The following is a 27,692-nucleotide window of genomic DNA, read 5'->3' as shown; positions in this document are numbered from 1 at the left end:
ATACCAGTGATCAGGAACTGACAGCCTGGGGCCGAATCCACCTCGCTAACAGATGAAGCAGATCTGCACGGGTTTCAATTCAACTCATACAGACCGGTCAAAGTGTCTTTGTCATGTCCATACAGCTCCTTTAAGATAAGAAAAGCAGTCAGGGAACATGGGAAATTAAACCTAAACTCCATCCGTCTCTCAATCCACGACTCCTGTCTGAATCATCCATCTTTACCTGCTCCATTTTCAGCTTGGAATTACCAAGTATTACCAAGCTGCAAAAACGCCATCCAGCCAACATTTAGTTTTCAATAAACTTCATCATTCTTTTGTGAAAATCTCATGACACAGTGGTAAAAGTTTTTCAGATCATGGAGAACAACAACAGTGTGGAGTAGAGATGCTCATACAGACCATTAAAGACAGTATAGTGGAGGGGGGTGGGGGGGGGACAAGAGGTTTTTATGTCTGTTATCAAAACCTGTGTCTTCAAGTCCATTCATTCAAGTTACCAGGAGAGAAAAACCTTGAAAGTGCATTAGGAAGTGTAGTGCTGTTTTTTTTAACCAGAATTAAATAGGACAGTGATTTGGAGATGTAATTAATCATCATTAGTCCTTGACGTGCCAGTAAAAGCCCTTGTCTGTTGCTGTTGCTAATTTGCTACTGTCATTACACGTTTGTCTTCAGTACAGGTAAACATTCTACTGGTTGTAGAGGTACTTTTACCACGCTGAAAACATGTTCAGTTGTGGTTAGTATATGATGAAGACGCATGTAAGTGGACCACAGCATCAGTCAACAAATGATGGCGATGGTTAGTGGGCGTCGCCCCACGTACAGTACACTCCAGCTCTTCTCCATTACTGGTGATCGAAGTGCAAAATACAAAGTGTTCGTTTTCTTTTACAAGAATATAGAAACCATTTGACTGAATATAGGAGCAGGGCTGAGTGGCATACGAAGGGTAAAATGGAATTCACCAAGTTGTGAAAATTATGGTAGCTTTTAGTGAGCGACAACGTAGGCCAGGGTGTTTGAACCTTGGGGTCGCTACCCCACATAGGGTCACCTATTCGCCAATTGGAATTAGGTCGCTTAAAATGTCTAGTAATTGATAACATAAATTACTTATGAAATATTTTTTCAACAAATTATTATTATTTTAAAAATGATACAATAACTAAATTGTGATGTCAAAATGAGGTCACAGGTCAAAAAAAGGTTGGGAACCCCTGATGTAGACTAGGAAGATTTCTGTGGTCAACCTACCCTGGAACCACCATTGTAATCACTATTTACATTAGGAAGCTGCTGAACACCCACAGGGCAGAAATATTGAATTCTAACTCCAAGGCTAATAACGGTGGCTCATTCAATCTGACTGAACGTGACATGAACACCGACACTGAAACCAGGAGGTGCTGAGTACTGCACTGTTTGTGGGTCATCATTTTGTTTATGCTTTTGTTTGTTTGTTTTTGTATATCTGTTATGAATAAGCCTTTATGCTAATGTAAGGCAGCACAGACACACACTGGTGCTCACACCTCTCCCTTTACTTCAAGTCATCCTATTATTGATTTGTATTAGCTCTCCAGAGCTGGGCTAGAGCCTGTCCTCGGCCAAATTAGAATTCTCCACAAGATAAATTAATGACAGCCAGCAGTAAAAGGAACTTTTAAAGACACGTCAACACCAATGTGTCTGTATTCCATCTTCACTACAACAGTGTTGCAGTTCCACACCATGCATTGCCTCGCTGCACCTTCCATATCCATAATTTGTCGAATGACCACTAATATATTTTTTTCGAACGATGTCCAACAGACATTTTTACTGCAGTGTTTTCATGGGAGCTGCATTTTAAACAGACTTGCCTGATGTCGCCGTGTTAACTACCGTCAGCGATGACACCCGCCTCTGTCGTCTTCTCCAGGATTTAGCGGTGCCGTCGGCCCAGCAGGGCACCAGTCATTTCCTTGTCATGGCACTGAAATGAAAAGGCAATGTGTTTATTTCCATATCTGCGTTTTGTCTGACAGAAAAAAAAGATTTTCACACAAGTGCAGGGGACCTTGTGTGTATACATAATTAGAACAGAGGGCGACGGCTGAAATGTTCATCAAGGTCAAAACTTAGTGGGAGGTTTGGGCAAAATGTCCTTTTTAGTGTTTCTGTCCTTAATCTTTGAATACTCACATATAAAGAATGCCTTTTCTTTTTTGTTTTTAAAGTTTGCGTACAAAATTTAAGTAAAAATTACTACATTATTCCACTTTTCCATTATATATTTTAACTTTAATGGTAGTGGAGTTGACACTTGACTTGTAGTTTCAATAAAGTGGGTTGATACTTATTATCCAAGTTACTCTGCAGCTGATTTTGTGCTTTATTTATTTAAGACTCCAACACAAAGATGTAGACCAGGCAGGAACAATGACCTAATGACAGCAAGCATTCACCATAATTGGGTTAAAGGAGATAAGATTAAGAAACTCATTCTTTTAGTGTGTAACCATCCATATACTGCAGGGTTTTGTCCAGAAGGACTCGCAACCAGCATCATGTTATTCTACACTTCATATATGTAGTCTAACCTGTGTGTGGAAGACTAATATCCCTCCCTATGTAAAAATATTCCACTTGTGGTCAAGGACCTTAAATTTCATTTGCCCTTGAATGTAATGTCCTCATCACTTTTGACACAGGATGACCTTTGACTTGAAGAATATACAGTAAATTATTTTCTGGCTTGGAAAGGAAATGAACGGCAGGTTTGCTCATGTGAGCTGTCTCATATTCAACACACAGTAGCCAGCTCTTTAAAAAAAGTGTTTTGACAATGTAGTCATAAAGGTCTAGTCATGGAGCAGGACCAGAACCTTCTTTTTTTTTCTACTTTCTTCCTTTGCATTTGCAGCCATTCTTTTAAGCCTTTTTCACTCTGGAAGAGCAGAACATTGTGATCCTGGTGTTTTAGCTTTGACAGGATTTGAACTCTCTTCTCCTGTGCAGACCCCACAAACTGCTTGAATGGAAGCAGAGGTAGCACAGCCTCCCTCTGGGCATTTCTTAGACTTTAGACCTCACTGGTTCTGAAACCCATCATTAATCTTGATTGCAGTGTGACATGATTTGCAGCAGACTTTACAGCTGTTCTACGACTGCCGAGTGCAAAAGGTTTGGAGAATGCGCGAATATGACCTCACCCTTTACAAGGACATCTTGCCACGCCCTCTTTTCCACCCTTCCCCCACAGTCATGTACCTGGTTTCACAGAGCAGGACTCTGCCCAGCAAGGATTGATGGACCAGGTCTGTGTGCCATTAGCAGAGAAGAACTGATTATATATAGCTGAGACCTGCAGAGTGCAGCACATTAAGGAATGCCAAGGTTCACTGAAGAATGCAAAATGATTGGTTATTGCAGCGGGCTACTTTCTTAGGATGTCAGGTTTGATTTGTTCAATTATGCTACAGGACTGTTGCCGTCCAGTGAGTGGATCTCCACTGATGTAACTGGAGTAGACATTTGATAAGAAACATACATCTACATATACCCATAACACAAAAAAATCCACTCAGAAAAATAAACAATTGCACAGAAAACTAAAGACAGACATAGTTCAGGAGATGTCCTAAAGGGTATATGAGATACCCTTTAGGATGTCTGGTATCCTAAAGGGTACCAGACACAACATAAACACAAATACTGAAAACAAAATAGAATAGAACGGAATAGAATAGTTTCTATTGTAAAATAAACCTAGGAACCGTATTAGAGCAAAGATAACTCAAAATGCTGGAAAACCTAATTCTGAAGTCACTCAATACTTAAACATGTAACATTCATAACTCAATAAACCATTGATAAGTACTCAGAAGTACCCAAAACAATACCAACATTTAAGGTGCAGTGCAGTGATCAGGACGAGTAACTCAAAGCTCAATAGTCTTGCAGCAGACCTGGTTAGCAGTAAACAGGACACTGCAACCAGGAACTAAAAAAGATCAATGTAAACACTGTTTTTGAACTATTGTGTTTACAATTACAACTAGATATGTGTTGTTATTGCTGCTTTCACTTCCCACATCTTTTCCACTTCCTCTCAAAGCCTGGAGTTTTGTTTTACTTCCACTTGGGATCCACTTGGGATCGTTAGATCAACATCCAGTCAGTTTGGTTGGCCACTGCCAGTTTTCTAGTCTGGAAGTAGAAACCCCACAGGAACTGAGCTGGGTCATTTTCAACCCTTTTCAACCCCCCAGGGGGAGACTCAAGCGTGACCTTAGGACTTAAAGGTCATTCTCAGCACAGATGTTTTTAGGCAAAATTGTGGATGTTCAACACTTCCTGCCAGCACCCTGTGTTGTGCTCTCCTGTTTCAGGGGCCTCTGCCCAGTCTGCATCTTGGTTTTATTTTATATACATCAGGGCTGTCAAACTGCTACATTTTTTTTTTGTCTGATTAATCACAGTGTAGCTATCGATTAGTTTACGATTAATCGTGATTAATTGTAAGGGTTTCCCTTTATTCTATGGTCAGTTTGCCCTGAAATTGGTCACGACAAGAAAAGTTGGTGGTCCCAAGGGTTTGATTCAAAAACAGAACAAAAGCTGGTCCACATGGTCCGATCCCACTGACAAGTTCAAATTCCTGAAGTTGTAGAAGTGTCAGGATACACTAGCCTGCATGGCCACAGGCCACTCAGGGTCCCCATGCTCAGCTCTCTCACCATCAGTGCCGAAAATGGGAGCTGCTCTGATGGATTTTATTTTCTTATAGGAAACAGTGGCTCCTGATGGCAATGTCAGTATAATTCACTTTGCCTCAAAGGAAAATTGTTTCATGAATGCTTTGAAGAACTCAACAACAAGTTTGAGGTGTTGGCTTGTCCTCCGAATTCCTTAGATTTCAATCTAATTGAACACCTGTGGGATGTGCTTGACAAACATGTCAGGTTGAAGGAGGCCCCACCTCACAGCTTATGGGATTTAAAAGATCTGCTGCTAACATCCTGGTGCCAGCACACCCTCAGAGTTCTGCTGGAGTCCAAGCCACAGCAGGCTGCTCTGGCAGCCAGAGAGGTGACCGATATCACCATCTAGCAGTCAATCAAAGGTAGATCATTAGCAATCACAATAAATAAATTAAAAATGTCACCTGCACTGTATTGGACCAGTGGTCATAAAGTATAGGCCCATATGTGTATATGTATGTTTATGTATGTAGGAGCAAGTGTCCTAGGACGATTGAATTTCAAAAGGAGCAGAGGTTAAAATAATAAACCAGACTACAACGGGAATCATTTTGAATCAAGTCATTCTTTTTGGATAAGCTGAAAATACATTTTTTCCAGTTTGTTATTGCTCACTCTTTTGGAGTAAGACTGGATGTCCTCCCCTGCCTACTGAGACTGGATGTCCTCCACTGCTGACATCACTCTGATGCTTTTCTCAAAGCCTTCCTCACTGGCTCCACATACTTTCTTCTGCTACAATCTGCAGGTGCTGCAATCAATTGCACAATTTCGTGACAGCAAACTGTGTTTGAGCAGATAGAGATGTTGCATGGCAGTCGTTCCTGTTTCTCCTATTTCACAGTAGCGTACTGTGATTTTGAGTTGCTGTCCACCTGCTAATGAAGGATGAGCCTGTGGGCTGGTGACGCCTGCCTGAAGGTGCATCAATTCTCGGAGCCTTCGAAGTGAGAGTCTTTGTTTGACAGATGGCATGAAGATTAATGAGCGCAGGCGGCCTGTGGTGAATGGTGCATCATGGGTGTCACTCTGTCCTAGATAATCTGCCATTATGTCTGTAACTATTGGGTATTTCATCTTCGTTGTCTAAGAGTGAGTCACGGAATGGGTAAAAAAAACCCACATAAAATATCACTCCGTACAGCTAATAACACAGCAATACTGCAGTCTGAAGTACAGTACAGTAGATGATTTCCACTTAACACAATCATTACAATACTCGTTCTGTGTATGTGAACTCACTCCATCCAATGACTTGTGCAATTTGTGACATGGAGCCGTCGTAGTAGGAATTAGATGATAAACTGCAGGAACCCAAGGGTGGGCTCCAACTACAATGACATGGCAAACATATGACTCCCGTCATGCTTTATCTATATTTTCTTCTAAATGTGGCACGAATACACTGATGTTTCGAAAACATGTTGTGAGCAGTGTTAACACATGCTATATGTGTGTGAAAACCAAATATTATATGGCTGAATGATATAAATTCGTTATTTTATCACATGCCCGCGGTGTTTTGTTGTACAAGTGAACCGACGAAAGTAATGCACCTGAAGCTCTAAAGATCTGATGTCGACAAAGATACTGTTTATGTTTGATTTATTATTTTTGCCCTCCACCCAGCCAGACAGATCGATATCAGATGAAGTAATGGGTTTAAAAAGCTACAGTTCTGTCCCTGGTGCCATGCTATATGTGGAACACTGCTTTACAGATGCATTACCTTTAAGTTTAGTCCTGGGTAATCTATACACTCCTTTGTTGTTGTGAAAATTGTTCTCTGAGATGTAAATGAATCACAGCTTTTGTCAATCCCCAATAAATTACAGAATTTGGTATGGTATTTGGCTGGTATTTGCTCCGTTGGCACATGTTTTGTGTCACGAGTGATAAATGTTTTTCAGGCTGTAACTTTAAGAGAGATTTTTTTTGCTTTTCTAACAGGAAAGTGTAAAGTTTTTTCTTTGTCACTAACCCTTGCCTTTAAATTGCGTAGTCTTGAGATAGAAAGTACATGTCTGAGAAGGCAAATAAACTGTCCAGAATTGAAGTGCAGTCAGGAAATGAAAGAATACTTAACAAAATAATTTGATGTCAGTCTTGCTCTACGTACGCATATTTAAGCTCTATTTGCCAAAGATTTGAGGCCACATAAGAATTTCTATAGAAATATGAGACTGGCTGATTGACACGTTACAATATTTATACTGTAATTACGTAAGAATACATAGAAAGTGGAAGCTCTGCTTGTCATTTGTCACTGCTAACAGATGTTGACAATTTTGGTTCGAAAAATTATTTTTTCAGATAACGACATCATATTTGTACAAGAGTCAAAAGTACAAGGTTATACTTTTAGCATGTGTCATTTTTGGACATGTTGGCCTGGAGGTCTTGATGGTATCACTGCTGTCGTGGCCAGTTCTCCATTGGATACAAGAGTTTGTGTCTTAATGACATCAATCTGGATAAATAAAGGTTAAAATACAAAATTAGCAAACAAAAACAATATGTATACCTATAAAAGACAATCTGGAGATTTTGTAAGACTAGCTGCATACTACTTACTACTTATAACACTCAAGGTTCACGGCTCTGTAGAGATTATATGATAAGTCAAAATGGAAGAGGAGTACTTTTCTGGAATTCTTTTTCTGTTCAAACAACTACCTAACAAATGAGGAATGCAGGAAGGCACTTGTTGTTACAGGGTTAAAACATTAATGAGATTGTCACACTATTTTCAGACTGCCTAGGATAAATATTGTTTGAAACCTTAAAGAACATTAAAAATAAATACCTCAGTTATGTAAGTAAAGAGCAGACACCTTTTCCAAGTGCCAATATTTTTAGAGCCTTTTAAATTTCACAGATTTATTTGTGGACTCATCTACTTCCAAAGACAAAAGATTCTATTCTAAGACGTACAGTTACTGTGGCAGGTTTTTTTATTTATATATTTTTTTTCATTTAAGGCGATGACTGATGTGAAGCCGTGGCAATGAAAGAAGCCCATTTACAAAAGGGCTCTTGTCCAGGACTCGGTTATTGGAAATTTATCACAAAAACCATCAGGAGATATATTAAATTCATCAACACTTTAATTAATCCAATGGTTCCAAATTTGGGGAGTGGCCCACCATTATTTGCTGCTGCAGCAATGAAAATGAGTCCTTTGTTTTCCTTGGATATGTATTTTTGTTTCCTTTGTTCAACAGGAATCACAGTTTTGTAGGAACGGCAGAATTTAAAATAAAGCTCAGTAGAGTTTTGAAAAACAGCTGTGAAGGAGAGGGGGTCAAAAACAGTCCTAAAAAGGGGTGCAGTGCAGAAGAAGTGAACTGAAATATTCTATTCTTTAATAGTATTTTAAAATATTTTGATGATCACATAAACCTTGTGATTTTTTCTCATATAGTTGCTCTGAGAACTCATCATAAAAATGAGGTTGCTCACATTTGGCTCTTATCCCATTGTACTGCATGTCGAGCATTTTAATTCATTAATTAAATTAATTAATGAATTAAAATTAATTCAATAATTCTCTCATTTTCCTGCATGTTTAGCATTTGCTCCTCATTGCTTCAAGCTCTGCTGTGATCTGTTAGTCACCAAGTCTTTGGTAAATGATGGCTACTTATTCAATAGAATAATAGAATAGACTAATTAAAGAACATCTCTAACAGCTGCAGTGCTTCTGGAGACGGTCTGCCCTCCTCTTTGATCAGACGTCCTCATACTGAGAGTATACTCTTCCATGATAGTTGAGAGAGAAGACTCAGCCTTTGAAACCGAGTGTGCCTCATTTTTCTTGGAAATACAAGGTTCCCTCTTCCTAACCAGTAGTTATGATTCAGTCATCCTTTACCATCCAGTCCCTTTCGGGGTTGCTAGGGGGGTGGAACCAATCGCAGCAGTCCATCAAAGGGCGAAACATAGAGACAAATAACCATTCACATCAACATTTCCAACTATGCTCAACCTACATGTTTTTCGAAGTACTACACTTGGTGTATATACCAGGGATTTATTCAGCGAACTACTTTTTTTTTTTTTTTTTACCACTTCTTTCATCTCATTGTACCACTTATCAATATTACTTAAATCAGATTAGGGTGATCAATCAGCCACTTTTGCTCCATGTGAGAATTTTAACCCACAACCTCTTCCTTCCTCATAGTATACGTAATTATAAAATGATGTCCAGGATCTAGCATCTGGATTTAAACTATTATACTGTGAGACAAGGTGCAGGAACCAGGCCGGCCATAGAAGTAGTCACTTGGCAAGACTCATTTATCTCCAGCTCACCTTAATATCATATCTGCAAATCTCTCTCTCTCTCTTTCTGTCTCTCTTGCGTCCTCTCTCTCACCGTTCCTTGGATTTTCTCTGATGTCTTTGGTCTCCTCCCCTTCCTTCTGTTTTTTTCCACAGATTGTTGTCACATTCCCGATATCCTCGTCTTTGTTATCACCCCTTTGATTCTCTCTGTCTCTCACAGTGTCTTGTGTCTTTATGCATAGCTGCAGGGCAGGCTGATGTAATTTGCAATCGCTTTTAGTAGCGTAAGGTGCCATCGACCTGAAGCCAATGCTCTTCATGCAGAGTGCTCCTGTGGGAGGCAGTGAACCTGCACTGACTGAGCTACTGACGCTGCTGCTCCCTTCATTGCTTTCACCGTCCTCATATGCTCAGCTACGATTCATGCCAAAGAGACTCAGTATGCAAAGTGGGCAGGGATAGCTAAAGATACTATCATCGCACTGGGCTACCAGTCATTACACCACGGTTCAGTAAAGATGCTGCGTACAGATGGGGAGAAATCTCACTAAGCGATTCCTCCAGCGTTATTGGCACTTCTAGCTCTTCATAGCAGTAAACACTTCACAGGTTTAATTGTGATGAATATGTTTGTGTTTTTTTCAGAACCACAATCTATTTCTATGACAACAGAGAAGGCTTTGGCTCTGGAAATGAGGAGCGCGATGGAGGGAGACGCCAAGAGGACCAATCAGGTGAGAGTGTTTGGAAACCTCAAACATGCTGTAAATCAATTCACTCAGCGCTCTCAATCAAACTGATTTTCTGTTTGATATGCAAGGCATGCAGTTGCCTCTGCCCCTGCCAACAGCCCAGCATCCTTAGCATCTTTGAGCAGCAGTTTCCCTCTGCAGCCTTCATTTGATGAAATGAATGCCTTACATGATCAGAAACACTGAATTTAAATCACACGTCTAGTCAAATGAAGAAAAGCGTACAGTGATTTGAAGTTCACTCAGAGAAGGACTTTCCTTTTTTCTAGTTTCCTGAGGACCTTGGTGATTTGGACGACAGCTCAGAGAAGACTCCCAGCAAAGCCTCTAAATCCCCCCAGAAAAGTTCTAAGCGACCTAAGACTGTTCCTGTCAAAGTCATCCTCCTCGACGGCTCAGACTATGACACTGCAGTTGAGGTACCGTGCACCGGTCTCTTTTGTATCAGCAAACAAAGATCATTGACTGTGGTTGTGCAAATCGGCACGTGAGCTACAAACAGTTATGTTTGTATTTGTGCAATGTTTATTTCGGCAAATAAAACCTTGGTTTTTAGTATTTTTGTTGATATCAAATTGGAACTGAAAACTGTAAAACTGATGAATTATACTATCCTTGTCTGTTTAGTTTATGTCTCTCATTCTTCATCAAATGACCCTAACCCTCATATGGAGATTTGCTGCAGCTGTTCTCATGCATCTTTTTAACAAAACATTTTTTTTATTTTTTTGCATGGGCTTTCCTCTCTTACTTCAGATTTTACATGCCCGTCCAATGACATGTAGATTAGGCAAAGGTCAGTGTAAAACCTGAGATTCACATTATATACCATGACCTCAAATGACTGATGTCACATTGTTGGTCCCAAAGGACTGGTCACCTGTCCAGTGCACACCCTGGCTCTAGCTTTGAAATCCAAGGATGACTGTGGTTCCCCAAATGGGATCAGTAGCATAGCATATATTCATTCCATCCTTGCAAGGTCCTGCAGCAAAATCATGAGCCACCCCCCCCTCCCCCACGCATCCCTTGATAATTATCTCTTAACAACTCACAAAAAATGGTCACTGACTTCCATCAATATGCTGACCCTTTGAGTCTATTAGTCTGCTTCTATTAACTGGATGCCAAACTTTGGCAGCTAAAAATCCATCCATCCAAGAAACAGTTCATTTGGAGCTAAAGAAAGAGAAGACGGCCGATTTACCTCAGCAAAAATTAAAGGGATTATGGACCGATCACACAATTGTTTTTTCTTGGTATCGAACTACAACTACCCTGCACAACCCCCGCCCATTAAACAGCAGCAATTACAACACAACAACAATAGTACACTATGTATAGTAAGAAAACAAACTATCAAGTCAGTAGACATTATTCACAGCTGGAAGTAAAGCATGGCACTATTGCTTAATCAGCAATTCTATGGCGTACCTGAAGCCTCAGTAAAAGGTGTTGACATATTTTGAAGTAAATAATATGCAGCTTTTAAAGGTTTGTGTTTGTTCCTGGTTGTTTGGATTCACTGCAGCGAAAACACAAGCAGCAACATAAGGATATTTACAGATTAATAAATGTGTATTCTCTGAGAGAGATTTATTGGTCAATTTTTCTAGCAAAATATATATTTTACTTGTATTTATTTTACTGTAGAAAATAAGCATCTGCCTTCATTTCAAATAAGGTTTTGTAGGTATAACAAACAGCATTTTAAACAGCTGGTGTAAAACTCTGCCATTTGAATAAAGCTCTGGAGTCAGCACCTCGGTGTGATTTTAGTTTCCCTGGGTAATGCATGCTCCTGAGTCAGGAAATGCAGCGCTGCTGCTGTACTCACTAAGAGGGGGAGCAGTGACAGATAGAGGGAGGTGAGACAAACGCTGCATTGTAGGGGGAAGGAGAAACAGATTAGCATTTTCAACCTTTCATGAACTGTGACTTTGTAGCCTTTGTGTTGGTAAACAGGTGTGTGATATCCTACCGTCCTCAGCTTATCCTTAATTTTACAGCAGCCTCCTTTCTTATCAGACCTGGGAGCTGCAAAAATGAATTCGCTCTGGATTTGAAAAGACTTCTGAAGGAGAAAAGGCAGTGTCCTCAGGGTGATTTACACCAAGAGATGCAGTGCTTCAACGTAAGGGCCATGGAGCATGTTAACGCCTGAGACTTTCTCATCACTGGAACTGATAGGGAATATCACATTCTCTAAAGTAATTTTAAATCATCAACATATAGCCAACATATAGCCAGCCTACTGTACATGAAGAAGTAAGAGGTGAATTATGTTGAGAGTCAAACACAACACACGCATTCTCCTTCAACGCACCCCTCGATCTCTCGCCCCTTCTGGGCTGTACACTCGCTCACATGTCTTGGTGTCGCCTGGGCAACGATGCTCGTGGTAGTGGACTTTGACAGGAAATCCATGCAGTTGATGGATGAGTGCTCCGATGTATGACTGTGGAGAAAATAGAATGGGAGGAGGAAAGAAAGAGGGGAAAAGATGCAGAAAAAAGATATACTGTGATCAGGAGAGTGATAAGGCAGATTGATTCTATGCCGGAGTTCTTAGTAGAGTTTATAAATGTTTCTGCAGTAAAAGAGCTTATCATAGTAATTGCAGTAAGATCATTACTTTAATGACACTCATGATGTCCAGTGGACATCAGCAGGCACTGTCCATAAAAACACAGGGAGGGAGGTGGAGGCAGCCTCAGCCTCAGCCTCCTATTGATGTTTGGCTCCTAACACTATAGATATTGACTGGGCTCAGTGCATCTACATGCTCCAGTCTTTGACCAAAAGCCATTCTGTTAGAACCCTAAAGCTTTCAAAGCCATGACATAAAAGCTCTTTTTTAAATAGGGGACCAACAGATAATATACTGCACCCTCAACAACTTGTGTTAGTATTTATGAACTGATACAAGAATGGGTGTTTTCCTTTGTGTACCTGTTTAGATTAACTTCTGCTGATACTGTATGTGGCACAGCTCTGGTTGACATAGGGTGATGTACAGTGTGTGTTTGTGTGAGCTAACCAAGGACACCAAGCAGGAAACTTGTTACAGATTTATTTTCTTCTCATTAACAGAAGAATATTTTAATCCAAAAGGAAACAAGTATTTATGTATGAAATTATATTAGCGTATGTAGCGTTACGGCGAGTCTTCAGTTGTTTTGTTATATTGCTCATATTGTAACAAAAAATCTTACATCAAATACATATTATTTCTGTCTTTTCCATTGATGTTAAAATGCTCAGATTGCTTATTATATATTACATTGCTGCAGATGTATCATTGCATCCTTACATTTTTGCCAATTCTAGAAGGAATACTCAAAACATTTGTGGAGAGGTGATACAGACTGTTGACAGACAACTGGACTCGTAGGAAAAACAAACCAAGCGAGTACTGTGCTGTTTTCTGAATTAACTCAGTTTGGTTACATTTGGAAGAAAATTCCACTGCAGCAAAACAAAGTAATGTAGTTCATACCATAAGAATATACAGGTCATAGAGAAGTGAAGATGGATAGGAGTCAAAAACCAGAGAAATCATCACTGAACATGTGGGAGGTGACTTAAGACACCTCCTGTCAGCAACAGATTCATGATCCTGAGTTTTCAACTTAACCCTGATAATTACACAGGCTGACTTCAAGATGCACAGCTGTGTTTTTCACATGACTTTTACGACCACCTTTCACACTGTCACAGCTGGGACTAACATCCTAAAAGTGGATTGGGGCACGGATGACCTGCATTGTTAAACGTAACGACTTTTTATTCCAGAATGTCAACCCCAGTGGTTAAAAAACGCTTTCTATCTGATAGGCAGAAAAATGGCGAGTGAATTCTTTAAAGCCTGGAATTGAAATGACTTAATGACCATTTATCAACAAAAGGCGATTTACATTTTTGAGTTTTCAATTTCAGAATCTCAGTCATTTCATAATTGGTCTCTCCTCTCAAATCCATGTTTTATTATTCTCTATTGTGCGCCCTCAGGAAAGGAGCAGCCTCCGCCTCTCTAATTAACCTATTCACACATTGTCTCGCCCCATTTTTTGCATGGGTGGGGCCACCAGCAAAATGGGTTTCTAGAATAACACCAAATCACCTAAGTATTTACAGAAATGTGCCCAGAGTGATTGCAGAAACATCACAATCACATCAGCTTATTGTGACTTTTGTTTCCATGCTTTGGGAATCACACAAGGTGTCTGCAGAAGTTGCACATGCACTGATTCCTCCGACTGCTAATGAGCATCCTGCTCTGTTTTGCCTCTGGCAGTGGGCTATAAATGACTGTGGATGTGATTGAAAGACAAATGGTTGTATAATGGCTTATTAATTATCATTGGTTAAATGTTTAAACAGAAGTCTGTCTGCTAAGCTAGCTTTTATTTCAGGAGCTAAACAAAGCAGAGTGGTGTCCTGATATAACCAGAGATAGAGAAAGGGAGATGACGTGCACACACACACACACGCACACACACACACACACACACTGACAGGGGGAGCAGGGACCCATTACTTCTGTTTCTATGGTAACATTTGCTTCATTGCTTTGTCACCATAGGAGCCAGGTTACCCTGGGAGATGAAGCTGGCATGGGTGTGCCTCTATGTGTGTGTGTGCCTCTATGTGTGTGTGTGCCTATGTGTGTGTGTGGTGTGTGGGCGTGCGTGCGTGCGCATGTGTGTGGAAGCTGCGCTTTGCCAAAGCTGCCTGTGCAGCCCACAGATGCCTTGTCTTCAAGCCCTGAAGGGTTAGACAGGAAATGGGCGTGGCACAACATATTTTTCTCCTCTGACATATATTTAGACAGACTTGTAGCTCCTACCTAGTAAGAGAGAGGATGACTGATGTCCTTTCTCTTTTGTGTTTCTGCTGCAGAAAGTGTTGATAGATGTAGGTGAACTCCCCATTGTTATAGACAGCCTGACAAACCAGTGAAGACAGTATGTTATGTGAAATCTTTTACTAATCATGTTTTATTCAACCTTTATTTCTTCTATTGCCCATCTTTGAATTAATGTTGTTATAGTACACCGAAATGTAAATTTGTCACCTGCACACAAGCTTGTGTGTTCTAAAAAGGCCGGTGTGAGTCAGTGTGTATCTGTTTGTGTGTCGATACAGAAATTTGCCAAGGGCCAGACTCTGTTGGACATGGTGTGTGGCCATCTGAACCTGCTGGAGAGGGACTACTTTGGCCTGAATTTCCACGACACGGACGGCACCAAGGTCAGACGCACATAAACACAACATTGGTCAATTACTTCACAACAAGTGCCTATCAGCAGCCAAACAGTCATAACTCCAGGTGTTGGAAAGCAGTTGTTCCCTAGTTGCCCTTTAAACTGTGTTGAACAGCTCTGTGCCAAACACGGCCTTTAACCTTTTCCAAAGTGATAAAATGAAATGTCCTTTCAATACTGCTCCACCAGGGCCTGAAGCTCTGGTGATATTAAGTGGAGGGAGTTTGATTCAGCTGGCATTTATAGACTCACTATTGATGCTTTTGAAAGTTATAAAAGCTTTTGTCCACCTTGTTGAGGCGTGAATACATCAGGTGCTGGATGTTAATAGACGCTGCTACTAAAGAGTGAAAAGTGATGGATTTGTCAGAGTACAATTTCTCAAAGGTCCCTTGGTTCTTTTTTTTTCTTTTATTGTCAGCATTGGCTGGATCCTTCCAAAGAGATTAAGAAGCAAATCAGGGGTGAGTGAATGTGCACACACAGTCACACACACCCACAGTCAATATCAATGAAGTGTAATTGGTTTATCCACAGTTGGTTCCTGGAGTTTTGGATTTTCTGTCAAGTTTTACCCCCCAGATCCCTCTGTGCTCATTGAAGACATAACCAGGTACGTGATTAAACTACTGTTGGAACCATGACATTTCTGTGGCACAGATTTGATTAATATCTGGTTTTAAAATCTGCAATACTGCCATTCAGTAAATATACCCCTAATCGCCTTCGGACTCTGGTCTGTCATACTCTGTGATTCTTCAGGTACTACCTGTGTCTGCAGCTAAGGGATGACATCCTGTCTGGACGTTTACCCTGCTCTTTTGTCACACACGCCCTTCTGGGGTCGTACACTGTTCAGGCTGAACTGGGAGACTATGAGCCTGAAGAACATGGCCCAGACTATGTTAGTGACTTCCGATTTGCTCCCAACCAGACACGGGAGCTTGAGGAGAGAGTTATAGAGCTTCACCATAATTACAGGTCACCGGTTCAGTTTATTAATTCATTATAATGCATAAAGACTATGAAAGATGTATTTTTCGTCTGTATGGTGATTATGAGGTAACAAATCCTGTCTGATATTTATATCATAGGGGGATGAGTCCTGCAGAGGCAGAGGTCAACTTTCTAGAAAATGCCAAAAAGCTTTCAATGTATGGAGTGGATCTGCATCATGCTAAGGTACAGGGAACATGGTTTTCCTATTTATTTAAATCCACATGGGCATTTAAATGACTTTTATCTCTCTTTACCAGGATTCAGAAGGAATTGACATAATGCTTGGAGTCAGTGCCAATGGTCTCCTCATCTACAGAGACCGACTAAGGATCAACCGGTTTGCCTGGCCAAAAATCCTCAAAATCTCCTATAAAAGAAGTAACTTCTACATTAAAATCCGTCCTGGAGAGGTGAACATTGTCTCATTTTCTCTACAGAAACAATGCTGAGGATAATTTGGCTGATAAACATTTAACACAAGCATACTCAGAATTCTATTTCATGGTTTCACAGTTGCTGAAATTACATCATTGTCTCACTTGATTTATCCCAAGCAGGAAAAAAAGTCATTTCATGGTTTAATAAAACCTATTTATTAGATTGGTGGTTATGCATATTATGAATAATTACAACTTTTTTCCAGACACAGTTGTAGACCTAGTGGGTAGTTTTGAAATATAAAGCTGACAGGACATGGTATTTGTTTTAACCAGTTCACTTGGGTCAGCAGGTTTTGCAGGAGGTGTCGGCGTGAATCTTAGGTGGGCTGCTCTCCTTATACTGAAAAACCTCTTTGATCGCTAATAACCTATTGATTTAGAATGTTGTACTTTGTTCACGCCGCTAAACACCTGATGTAGTGAGTGCACACACAGCTAATTTGTAGACAGAAAATTCCCCATGACAGACCATGTGTCAAAATATATTTGTACATCTAAATAGAAAAACAATATGGATTTTTCAAATGATGTGGAGAAAACATTTTACACTGCCACTATGTCTTCTCTTTCTCTTCACCCACTCCTATGCCCCCCTCCAATACCATTTGTTTGCACTGCTCAGCATGAACAGTTTGAAAGCACCATTGGCTTCAAGCTGCCCAATCATCGCGCCTCGAAGCGGTTGTGGAAAGTTTGCATCGAGCACCATACCTTTTTCAGGTAGGGTGTGCTTCGCGCAGACAAACTCATCATATTTATGCATCACAGATTAAGTTGTAATTTTAGTGATTTTTACATTACATGCCCTTCCTGATGCAACCTAAGCTGGGATTCTGGGACTAGGTCATGTAGAAAGTTGTATTTCTTTTATTTATTAAAACCATACAGTTAGGAATAATACCAGCAACAAGAAAGTTAAGGACAGTGCCAGAGGAAAATGGTTATACAAGTTACATTCTGAAAGGTTACTTGATATGCAAAAACAAGAACAATGCTCTCACGTGCAAATAAAAGAACATATGTCTTCTATAATTTAAAGACAATTCTGAATGTTTTTGCAGGTTGGTTTCTCCAGAGCCGCCTCCCAAAGGCTTTCTGGTCATTGGCTCCAAATTTCGCTACAGTGGTAGAACCCAGGCCCAAACAAGACAGGCTAGTGCTCTCATTGACAGGCCTGCCCCACAGTTTGAGCGGTCCGTTAGCAAGCGGTACATGCTTCCTCGGAGCATTGATGGCGGTCAGTGCCTTGATTGTGTTCAACCCTAATGTAATATTTGCTGCTAGATCAAAACTACGCTTCTAAATTCCAGGTTTTAACGTATTTATCTACCTTGTTTCTTTCTCAGCCTCAGCTCTAGGTGACAGCATAGATCAGCTTTCCCAGCGAAGCTCGAGTGAACGGACGCAATTCATGTCGAGAGAAGACCTGGACCAAGAGGGCAGTCTGGATCTGGAACATGACCAGTATCACTATCAGGATCAAGAACATGATCAGTACACAGATCAGGAGTTTGATCAGCATGAAGATCATGATCACAATCAAAGAGAGATCAGCAGCTTTACAACACCGACAAGGACTCTAGAGCTCAAGGTACATGATGAGGTCATATCATTGTGTCAGTAGAACATTATAAAAGCAAAAGCATTGGGTTAAGTTTCACCTTTTATCCAAGTTTTTTTTACTGACTGATTAAAAGAACTTAAAAGAAACTCTAAATGATGCCATGGTTCGGCATTTAATGTGCAAACAGATAGAGAGGAGATGAAACAAAGCAGGTCACGCAGCAGTTGACCTGCATTTTTAATTTAACATTAACAAGTATTCAACCACAGAGACTAATTACCCAGAGTTTTTCACCGGACAAGCAACACTGCTAAAGCTCCTTACATGCACAGGGAATACTTTTGAAAAACTCATGCAAATCCTGTAAACTAATTCTTTCTTTTGGGAATAACATGACCCAGAGGACACGTAATAATTTGCATCTTGTTATTTGGACAAGTTTAACTGTGGAGCCACAGCTTTGCAAGAGAAATTGTACTAACACATGAAACTAAACATCACCCCATTCACTTACATTTTTCTAATTTAACTACCATACTCTACTGTTAACCTCGGGCTGCAGATTTTTGTTATCTTTCCTCAGTGCTCGAACTCCCCTCACTGATGTTAACCCTCTATGCTAACCTCTGCTGTCATTGACTGACGTACATACCCTAAACCTCATCTTCTCCCCGCAGAGTGAAGAGGCAGGCACACTTGTTGACTCAAAGCCAGAGGTATTTTGGCCTTGGACCCGAGTGTCTGACTGTGTGGTTTCAGCTGTAGCTAGTCTTGCTCCTGTACTGTGTGTATTCAGCATGAGCTGTCATTGTTGTGATTGATTGTCTCTGGAAGAGTGGTATTTTTCTTCACATGATTTTCATGGGGCCTCTTAGTGGAAACCATGGAAACTGCATGAACTGATACACGGACGAAACGTTCAATTTACATCAAAACGTTGTTTGTTTGTTTTTCTTTTATCCTCCTTGTGGGAGAGAAGTAGTTTAGTCCTGGAACTAGATGTTCTCCATTCTTAAAAATTGATTTTTGGCAGTTCATCCAAAGTAGAAAATGTCTTTTTAAATATTAACTTAAGCTCTGGAGCAGGCTTATTCAGCTACATCACTGGATTTGTATAGAAGCAAACCACATCAAGCAAGCTAGTAAAATGGCAAAAAACTTTCTCAGTTGATCACCACATAATCTGGCTGTGGACATAACACATGAGACCCCATAGGTATAATTCCAAAATATCAGTAAAGGGAGAAGAAGAATATATGAAAATATTTAATCCTTTAATAAGACAAAAGAAACATGTTATTGCCTATCCATTGGACAGACAGCTGACTAAGTCAATCACCCAGCAAAATATATCATCGCTAAAGTAAAGGAAACAGGACTTAACCGCAAAAGTAATATTTGACTGGTTCAGTTTTCCTTAAACTCACTAACAGCTTTATCCAATCATCCAATGACTGTGCTGCAGGCTGGTGACCCACTGTTCACTGAAATGCAGCCATGTCCGGCTGTGAAGGAAACGTGCCAAGACACAATGTTCTAAAACATGCCCGTGATTAATTTATTTATCTGGCTGGTGACACTATATCTTTTAGTGTTTGTTTAACAGTAATTTCAATAAAAGAACGCTGGGAGGAATTTGCTGGAAGTTGTCAAAACAACTTTGCATTATGAACTTGAAGACGTGTTTATATGTGGTTTTGTGAATGTCTTTGGATGAAGTAGTATGGGATTATTCCGTCAAGCACTTCAGTCAATACATGACTGCATTCATTATCAACTGGCTGCCACTTTAATGGATTTACACCGTCTTTCTTGGCTGATCATTTGATGGCTCAACAGTCTTAGTTTAAAAGGCTCATGTATCAACTGTTTCTGCTTATCTGTCTTTCTGTCTGTTAGTCCAACTGCCTGCCTTTTAACTCACATGTAGCACTTTGTCTCTGCACGCATTTGTCCCCTCTCCGACCCCCCCAAAAACACTTCAACCTTGCTTCACTCAAAAAAACCTCTCACTTCATCTCATCTGCCCACTGTGGGCTTCCTCATCTTTTGGACAAGGATGTGGCCATCCTTCGGCCCAAACAGGAGGTACTGCTCGTCCTGTTTTTTACAGCATGTAATATCTGTGTTATGCTCACTTTGTGTGCTGTCATTGGTTCTCACAGTTATTTCATCAACTACTTTAATCGCTGACGGAATTCTATCATGGTTATAAAACCAATTATATTTTCTTACCAAAAAGTTAGAGTGGTATCTGTATCTGTAGGACCCCAACCTGCCATTGCAAGCTCTGGGTTTTATACTGCTAAGTCCCAAAATCTCAGGTTGCATAAGGACCTGCATCTGATGTGAAAACCCTGCAAATTCACTATGTTCACTGTGGCATCCCTGATAAAGGGACAAGCCAAAAGTGATCTTATCTTATCTTGCCAAACAATCTGTCTTAAAACGATCACACTGTTCTTTATTACACACTTACACATGTGCAAGTGATGGAGACCACATTTAGTCCCATAATTGTCAAAGCATTAAGGATCTTTTTAATGCAGGACTTATTACTGTCAGGATGGATATGTCAAAGAACATAATCATATTTTCATAGTGTAGTCCACTTAGGAAACGGTTTTAGCCATAACTTACCACCATTTCCTGTCTGTCACTGGAAAAATAATCATTGGTGGTAAAGAATAATAATTTTCTGTGCAAAGTACTGGGATTTCAGTTGGTCCCAATACCTGTAGCATTAAAGAAAAAGTCAAAGGGGCTGATAGACATGTACAGCTGTTATATAAAATGGAGTTCTGCTTATATTGATAGATTTTTTATGTTGACTTTCTTTTAGCTAGTCAAAATAAAAATAGCTTGAAATGATGACAACAAGTCATACCATGTTTATCAGTTATGTTCAGTTTAAAATATTTTAATGACTATCCATGAATCCAGAATTTTAACTAAGTCTCATGTGTCACTATGTGAGCAGCAGTTTTTGGACAAGCCAGAAGATGTGCTTCAAAAGCACCAGGCCAGCATCAATGAGCTGAAGAGAGCTTTGAAGCAGACCAACAGTAAGATGGCCCAGAGGGAGAAACGCATCTCCTCTGCCACTCCTCCAGGAGGAACTCCTGAACGTAGAACAGTAAGAATACATTTATTTGATTGTCTCTTAAGCCAAACCTTAAATTTGACAAAAACAAAAAAAAAAAATTGGGGTTCCAAAAGCTGAAGCAGGTATATATGCTTGAAGCAGACCAACAGTAAGATGGCCCAGAGGGAGAAACGCATCTCCTCTGCCACTCCTCCAGGAGGAACTCCTGAACGTAGAACAGTAAGAATACATTTATTTGATTGTCTCTTAAGCCAAACCTTAAATTTGACAAAAAAAAAAAAAAAAAAAATTGGTGTCTCAAAAGATGAAGCAGTGTATCTAGCAGGGCTAACACAAATGTTCACTCTATGTCAACATAGGCAACTGGTGATGACAAATTGATTGAGGAACAGGATTTTCATGAAGCAGTACTGGATGCTTACTCTAAAGAAAAGAGTAAGACTTCTTATTTGGTTAGAAGCACATGTGTATCCCGGACTGAAGCAAATACAGACTCTTTGAAAAATAGACCTGGAATGAAAACAGACATTACTGATTTGAACTTCACGGACAACACATATGAAACTTCCAGGCATCATGACCCCATGTTAGGACGAAACGTCTTCCAAGAAAATGGTTATGGATCTCTACAGAGCAGAGGGAGGAATGCGATGAACCACTCAGACCTCAGGCACTGTCAGTATGAGCACAACGTTCATAGAGAAAGACCAAAGAACTTCGAAAACTTGATTGCTGTGGATCATTTTACAAAGGACCAAGAGGACAGAAGTGGGAGAGATGCAATGTACTGCGAGAGTTGGAAAATGAAAGACCCAAGCCCTACGGCAGGGAGAGATTGCAACAAAACTTTAAACTTGCACACGGAAAACACAAAAGTAGTCCCTCTCAAGCCCCAGCGATCAAAGAAGTCTTTGAATAGAGAGAACAAAAGTGCTGCAATTCCTCCAACCCAAAGCCAGTTTGACAGAGGTCTCTTTGGCACTTCTGAGGATGTGCTGCTTGCAAAATCAAAAGATGGCTGCTGCGAGGCAGAAGAAATACAAAATGAACTTCCTCATCTTTCTGCAACCACAGATGGTATTAAGGAAAATATATTACTCACAAAATACCACAGTGCATGTGGAATTTCATATCAGCAGCAGAAGAATAATGAGCATAATGTACCAAACAACCTGGAGTTGAAAGAGAATCTCTTGGCAAACTCCAAATATCCAACAGCACCTCCTCGAACTCTTCCTCTGAGAACACAGTGGTCGACAAGAGACATGCCAAACAACATCGACAATGGTCAAATCAACACCAGGACGCCCAGCCAGGAAACAACCAAGAGGAAGCAAGTGGTAAACCATCTGCCCCCTAACTTCTTTGTCAACCATTGGACAGCACAACATTGCATGAGCTTCAGCCGATGAAATGCAAACATTTTTTCCAACCATCCAAAAATCAAATTGAAAAACTCCACACTCATTCTTCCGAACTCATGAGAAAGCAAAAGCCCACGTTCTCTCACATCGCATCATTGACCGACTCATCATTGGCTGACCACCCACCCCCATGGTCCAAGGAGCTCTTTGCTTTCCACTCTTTGCGTTCTGCCCTCGCAAAGCTTGACACCTGCTTGGCCATTTCAGAACCCTGTGGGTCTTTAAGCAAAGTTTCTATTGCTTAAGCTTCAGGCGTTTCTTTCCACCCTAACTTCTCACAATCACAAAGTTGTCTCTCCTTCCAGCATTCTCACAGTGTCAAGGTGGCTGCTGTTGCAAGGAGTGCAAGACCTTCCCACCATTTTGTCTCATTTAGAATATGAATTGCTTCTTTATAAATGGCTGAGATCATGTCACTTTGAACCAAGTGTTCTGCCTTAGTATGTCTTTGAAAAGAGCAGAGAAAGAAAAGGCTATTCAAAGTGATAACAGGCTGTAGACCTGGCAAACCTCTTCAGGTCTTAGGCATTCATCTTCCACATTTTTGAATATGAATACCTTCTTCATGAAGAGTGTTTTGAAAAGTAGAACCTTTTAGTGCATGGTATTACTGTAGCCATTTAACTCCCAGCCCCAAAAATATACATTATGTGCATGCTTTTGATGTAACTTCTACAGTCAAGGAATTTCTTAAAATGTAAAACAAAATGATGTCAGATCTTTCTAATCCCTCCCTTTTTTATTGTGATTTACAGGACTGAATTCCATGCATGCAGAACTCACCATTAGATAATGATTTTGGAATTGTATTTCTTAAATATTAAAATGTTCTCTATTTGTTATTGAACTATTTGTTGTTTTTTTGTCTGTTTCTCTTCTCCAGGAAACGCCTCCCACACCTTCTATTCATGAAGAACCTCTATGCGAAGCTTCAGTAAGTCTTCAATCTACTTTTGCAGGCTCTTGTCAAAGAATACAATTTCTAAAAATAGAATGAGTAACTAAAATATGTACTTTAATTCATCATCATGCTAAGAGATAAAATTATTTTGGTTTTAGTGCAATTAAATAAGTTAAACATTAACTAATTTAATAATTATTGTATACACTGCACATCAAAAGATAACATTTTCTTGTATATACAGTAAGATTTGTATTAGCACTTGTTTAGAATTCAAGTAAATAGCTTGATAGCAGACAGAACATTTACAAAGGCAACACTTAATGTAAAAAATGCATTAACAAAAGATATTCTTGCTGAAAGACTGGACCAAACTGGCATCCAGTTACAGGACCCACAAGTTTTGACCAATAGAAAAACATGTTTACATCTGCTGCTCTTGCCAGTCACTCCCACATATTTACACAACGTTGCAGTAAAGAAATCATGCTAGTGTGACAAGATTTCTTTTCTCTTAACATGCATCATCATCCTTCTTTCTTAGAGGGACCAGTGGGAGAGACGTCTGGGCTCGGTTTCAGAGGATGACCAGGACCACGACATCTCATACCTTAAAGAAACTCATCTGGGCATTGAGCGCAAATGTTCCAGCATCACAGTGAGCTCTACATCGAGCCTGGAGGCTGAAGTTGACTTCACCGTCCTTACGGACCTGCACACAGGCATGGAGGAGTTCTCAAGGGGCATGTCAGAGCTGGGGGAAAGGGATCTGTCGCCCGACCGAGGTCTGTACCTGGGCATTGACTCATTTCAGCAGCAGAGCTTCTCTGATCCTCCTCCTCAGTTTGTGGCTCCGCCAGCTCCCGTGTCTAGAGGAGCTAGCAGCAACACTGCAGCAAAACATTTCCAGACTGAAGAATTCAAACCTGAGGTCAAAAGACCTGATGTTCAGGTAGAGCAAATGTTTTAAAAGTTATCTTTAATCTGCTTCTGTTCCTTTTATTTTTATCAGCTATGCAGGCTCTTTATGTAATTAATACAAGAATATAAGAGCATAAATGCAAAAAAAAAAATACTATATAATGTATACATGTAATACAATTTATAGGAACAACATATTTAAGACATGCTTGGTTGTGTAAGAGAAAAAAAATAGATTTGACATCGCCACCGCCTACTTATAATGTGATTGGATGTACAGAACTTAAAAAATGTTTAAGTCAATCCAACTCCAAACTTCACACTAAGAAACCGAGAAAAAAAACCCAGGGTAAAAACTGAGATATCATTATTGTTCTATAAATTTAATTTGATTATGGGAAAGGCTGATTAGAATTCTTCATTGGAGGTATGGCTAAAACAGCTTTGTTTCTTTTTTATTTACTTCCTCTTTTGGCCTTTATAGCCCATAGTTCCTAAAAAACCAAAGAGATCAGTGCCAGTGCCATCCTCGATCGACAGAGAGCACTCACAAAGAGAAACCGTTCGTGCACCTGCTGTTACACCCTTAAGCCGGGAGGCCAGTGACATCATGCCCACGCCAGCAGTAAGAAAGACGGATGTCAGAACAGAAACTCAGCCGAATGGTTCAGAGGTCACCACAACCATTGTGGAGTTTACAGATCAGGTAAATAACAATACTGAACAATACTGTATAGGTTTTCATACTCTGTATTCTGTCATAGGTCAGATCGAGTTATTTAAAGAGTAAATTAATTTCTCTGTTTCAGGATCACAGTATTGCTGGTATGAGTGAGATGTGCTACTCTACAAGACAGAGTGTATCCCCTGTGAGTACAAATAGAATAAACCATTCCATTGAACCTAACCCACAGCAGCTACCTTATAATACTGCACTTTACTGCTGTGTCTTTCCAATGACGACAAAGTGAGGGCTTCTAAATGATCTAAATGTTTAATCACGTTTATCACAGGGTAGCTATGGATCGTTATTGGATATACAGTGCTTGTCAGTCTACCCACGCGTTCATATACCTTAAAGTTTATTTCTCAAATGATTTGACCTTCAACTTTTGACAGCCATAAATAAACTGTACAGTAATCTATTCATATCAACCTCTATGTCAGGGTTCACAACTTTGACTTATGAGATGGAGCAAACACTTGTATTTTTTAACCACTGATGTCTATGTTTGTGTGTGGTTTTGCTTTTAAAGGTGCACACAGGAAGTTATGGACGGGAATCATCAGGATCACCCATTCTTGTCACAGAAAATGTTACCTCAGCAACTACTCATGTCACTAAGGTAAAGAGTGACCTAAAAGGTAGTATTTGATATAAAATGCTGTGTTAAAAGAAGATTTGTTGTCCAGATGAGATAAGAAGTTCTTTGTCCCACTGTGGTGTAATTCACAACTAAGGGGCCTCTTATTTCGTCTACACTTAAACATCACTCGTGTTACTCTTCTGATGTGTTCTCAGCTTTTAATGGACTAGTAATGTACTTACCTAATGACATTTGATACATATAAATCCTTTAGGATTACAGCTGTTGACCCAGAAATGTCCCAGGATTGTGGCTAAACATCAGTAGTGTTTCAACACATATTGCTATACAGTTCTTTCACCGTATCTCATTTAATGCCAAATCATAGACAGTTTTAACAAATAAATGAAGCCAAGAGTAACAATTAGCAAACCACAGAAATAAAGCAAGAGTCTTGGTTGATGGTGTAATCGAAGCCTTTAAGAAAAAAATTTGGGTAAGAAAAATAAATACAATTGCTATAATACGACTTAAGCATTACCAAAAGGGCAACTGAAACATCTGTGATCTCCTTGTTCAAGTTAGTTGTCTGCTTTTTCTCCACTAAAACAGAGGCAAAGGCCTCTTCAGGGTTCCAGAAACATTTTTTTAACCATTTTCATCGCTAAAACACACTTCTCAACTTCTGCCAGGTATTGTTCATGAACAACTGAAAGAGATCATAAGAGGATTACCTGTACATGAAGCTATGCATCCTCAGCTTGCCTCCATAAAGGACTCACTGCGTGTAACTTCATGATAGCAAAGCAGCAATTTGTAAATTAATCTATTTGCACCAAGGTAGAAATGATAAAGTGATCTGTAAAAAACAAAACAAAAAACAGATTAATTTAGTTTTGGTTTCGTCCAATATTGTAGGACCTGGTGTACTGGAAGTAAATAAATACTAAAAATTACATTCAGACTTTTGAAATGTGCAACAAAACTATATATTTATTACAACATATTCTAAAGAATATGACTCACCATTTCTGACAACAGGTCAAGTTTTTCCTTTATCGACATAATATTATTTCTGATATTACTTCTACAAAAAAGTAGATGACAGCGTGTAGTCATCCAAAAATAAATAAAATTTAGAATCTAACTTTACAAAAACATTTGCACGTATAAACTGACATGAACAACAACTACGTTTCTTACCTGTGTCGAATCTTTGATAGTTCTCTGTCCTTAGCTATTGAGCAAAGGGCTCCATTCATGGTGACTGCAGAGACGGTTTAAAAAGAAAACAAAAACCCGCAATTAAACGAAACGCAGCCCAATAAACGTAAAAAATATTTGATGAAGTGGTTCCTGGAAAAAAAAAGCTTATTTATCTAAAAGGTACATTTTAAGTGAATACAGCTACTGAAGTGACTTTTTAAACATCTCCATGAATAAGTTTAAATGTAACAGAGATTAAACAAAAACAAACAAATACAAGAATTGCTTACCTGCAGTGAAGCTCAGGACGCTAACTTTACTTCTGCATGCTTGCTGCATGTCTTTTTCCCCCCCTCTTTTATCGTCGACCATCTTATAATGGGTTTTCATGTAAACAAACAGGTGAATATACCGTGGATTCACAGTAGCAGAGCCAGGGTCGCCATTTTCGGACATTATCAATTTTATGACGCGAGGACACGCACTTGTCCAATCAATTCATTGAAACAAAATTAGTCGATGGTAATTGGTTGGCAAAAAATGGATCCGGGGCATTTGTGTTCCAATCAAAACTCGCCCTCAACTCACCTGACTGTTGAGTTACGGACTGCAAGGATGTAGCTAGTGATGGGCAAATGTCGGGGTTGTTGTTTTCGAAGAGGAATAAAATAATACGTAAAAATAAGCTATACTTTACACACCTTTTGACGACAGCAACTTAGTTACTTGAAATTAATTTACCTGCAAATAAGTTAAACTTC

General features: G+C 39.8%; 1 protein-coding gene and 1 long non-coding RNA gene across 7 annotated transcripts in view; one reads left to right on the top strand and one right to left on the bottom strand.

The window, feature by feature from the left end:
• LOC103384971 (band 4.1-like protein 1) overlaps nucleotides 1-27,692 on the top strand; it is a 34,166-nt gene that overhangs the window by 4,000 nt on the left and 2,474 nt on the right. The window contains exons 2-21 of one of the 6 annotated variants that reach the window (XM_017036083.2): nucleotides 9,690-9,778; nucleotides 10,066-10,215; nucleotides 14,945-15,049; nucleotides 15,485-15,527; nucleotides 15,601-15,676; nucleotides 15,826-16,044; nucleotides 16,158-16,245; nucleotides 16,320-16,472; nucleotides 17,125-17,222; nucleotides 17,564-17,739; nucleotides 17,849-18,093; nucleotides 18,744-18,782; nucleotides 20,125-20,154; nucleotides 21,047-21,136; nucleotides 21,326-21,391; nucleotides 23,480-23,530; nucleotides 24,042-24,449; nucleotides 24,903-25,124; nucleotides 25,228-25,287; nucleotides 25,675-25,764. In XM_017036083.2, coding sequence (XP_016891572.1) covers nucleotides 9,707-9,778; nucleotides 10,066-10,215; nucleotides 14,945-15,049; nucleotides 15,485-15,527; nucleotides 15,601-15,676; nucleotides 15,826-16,044; nucleotides 16,158-16,245; nucleotides 16,320-16,472; nucleotides 17,125-17,222; nucleotides 17,564-17,739; nucleotides 17,849-18,093; nucleotides 18,744-18,782; nucleotides 20,125-20,154; nucleotides 21,047-21,136; nucleotides 21,326-21,391; nucleotides 23,480-23,530; nucleotides 24,042-24,449; nucleotides 24,903-25,124; nucleotides 25,228-25,287; nucleotides 25,675-25,764 — 2,481 coding nt within the window. In that variant the 5' untranslated portion in view covers nucleotides 9,690-9,706. Of the gene's footprint in view, nucleotides 1-9,689; nucleotides 9,779-10,065; nucleotides 10,216-14,944; nucleotides 15,050-15,484; nucleotides 15,528-15,600; nucleotides 15,677-15,825; nucleotides 16,045-16,157; nucleotides 16,246-16,319; nucleotides 16,473-17,124; nucleotides 17,223-17,563; nucleotides 17,740-17,848; nucleotides 18,094-18,743; nucleotides 18,783-20,124; nucleotides 20,155-21,046; nucleotides 21,203-21,325; nucleotides 21,392-21,531; nucleotides 23,455-23,479; nucleotides 23,531-24,041; nucleotides 24,450-24,902; nucleotides 25,125-25,227; nucleotides 25,288-25,674; nucleotides 25,765-27,692 lie in introns of those variants that run through there. The other 5 variants (XM_017036084.2, XM_025059312.1, XM_025059310.1 and 2 more) reach the window with 5 other exon arrangements.
• On the bottom strand, nucleotides 12,125-27,603 carry LOC112487604 (uncharacterized). Its single transcript, XR_003050858.1, has 4 exons — nucleotides 27,222-27,603; nucleotides 26,929-26,992; nucleotides 26,460-26,584; nucleotides 12,125-12,254 (listed from the first exon to the last, which is right to left on the bottom strand). It is a non-coding gene; the product is annotated as an uncharacterized LOC112487604 (long non-coding RNA).

Source organism: Cynoglossus semilaevis, chromosome 10 (genome assembly GCF_000523025.1).
Source record: "Cynoglossus semilaevis isolate Cse_v1.0 chromosome 10, Cse_v1.0, whole genome shotgun sequence".
Lineage (NCBI taxonomy): Eukaryota > Metazoa > Chordata > Actinopteri > Pleuronectiformes > Cynoglossidae > Cynoglossus > Cynoglossus semilaevis.
Note: the sequence above shows the minus strand (reverse complement) of the source record. Positions and strands in the feature narration are given on the sequence as shown.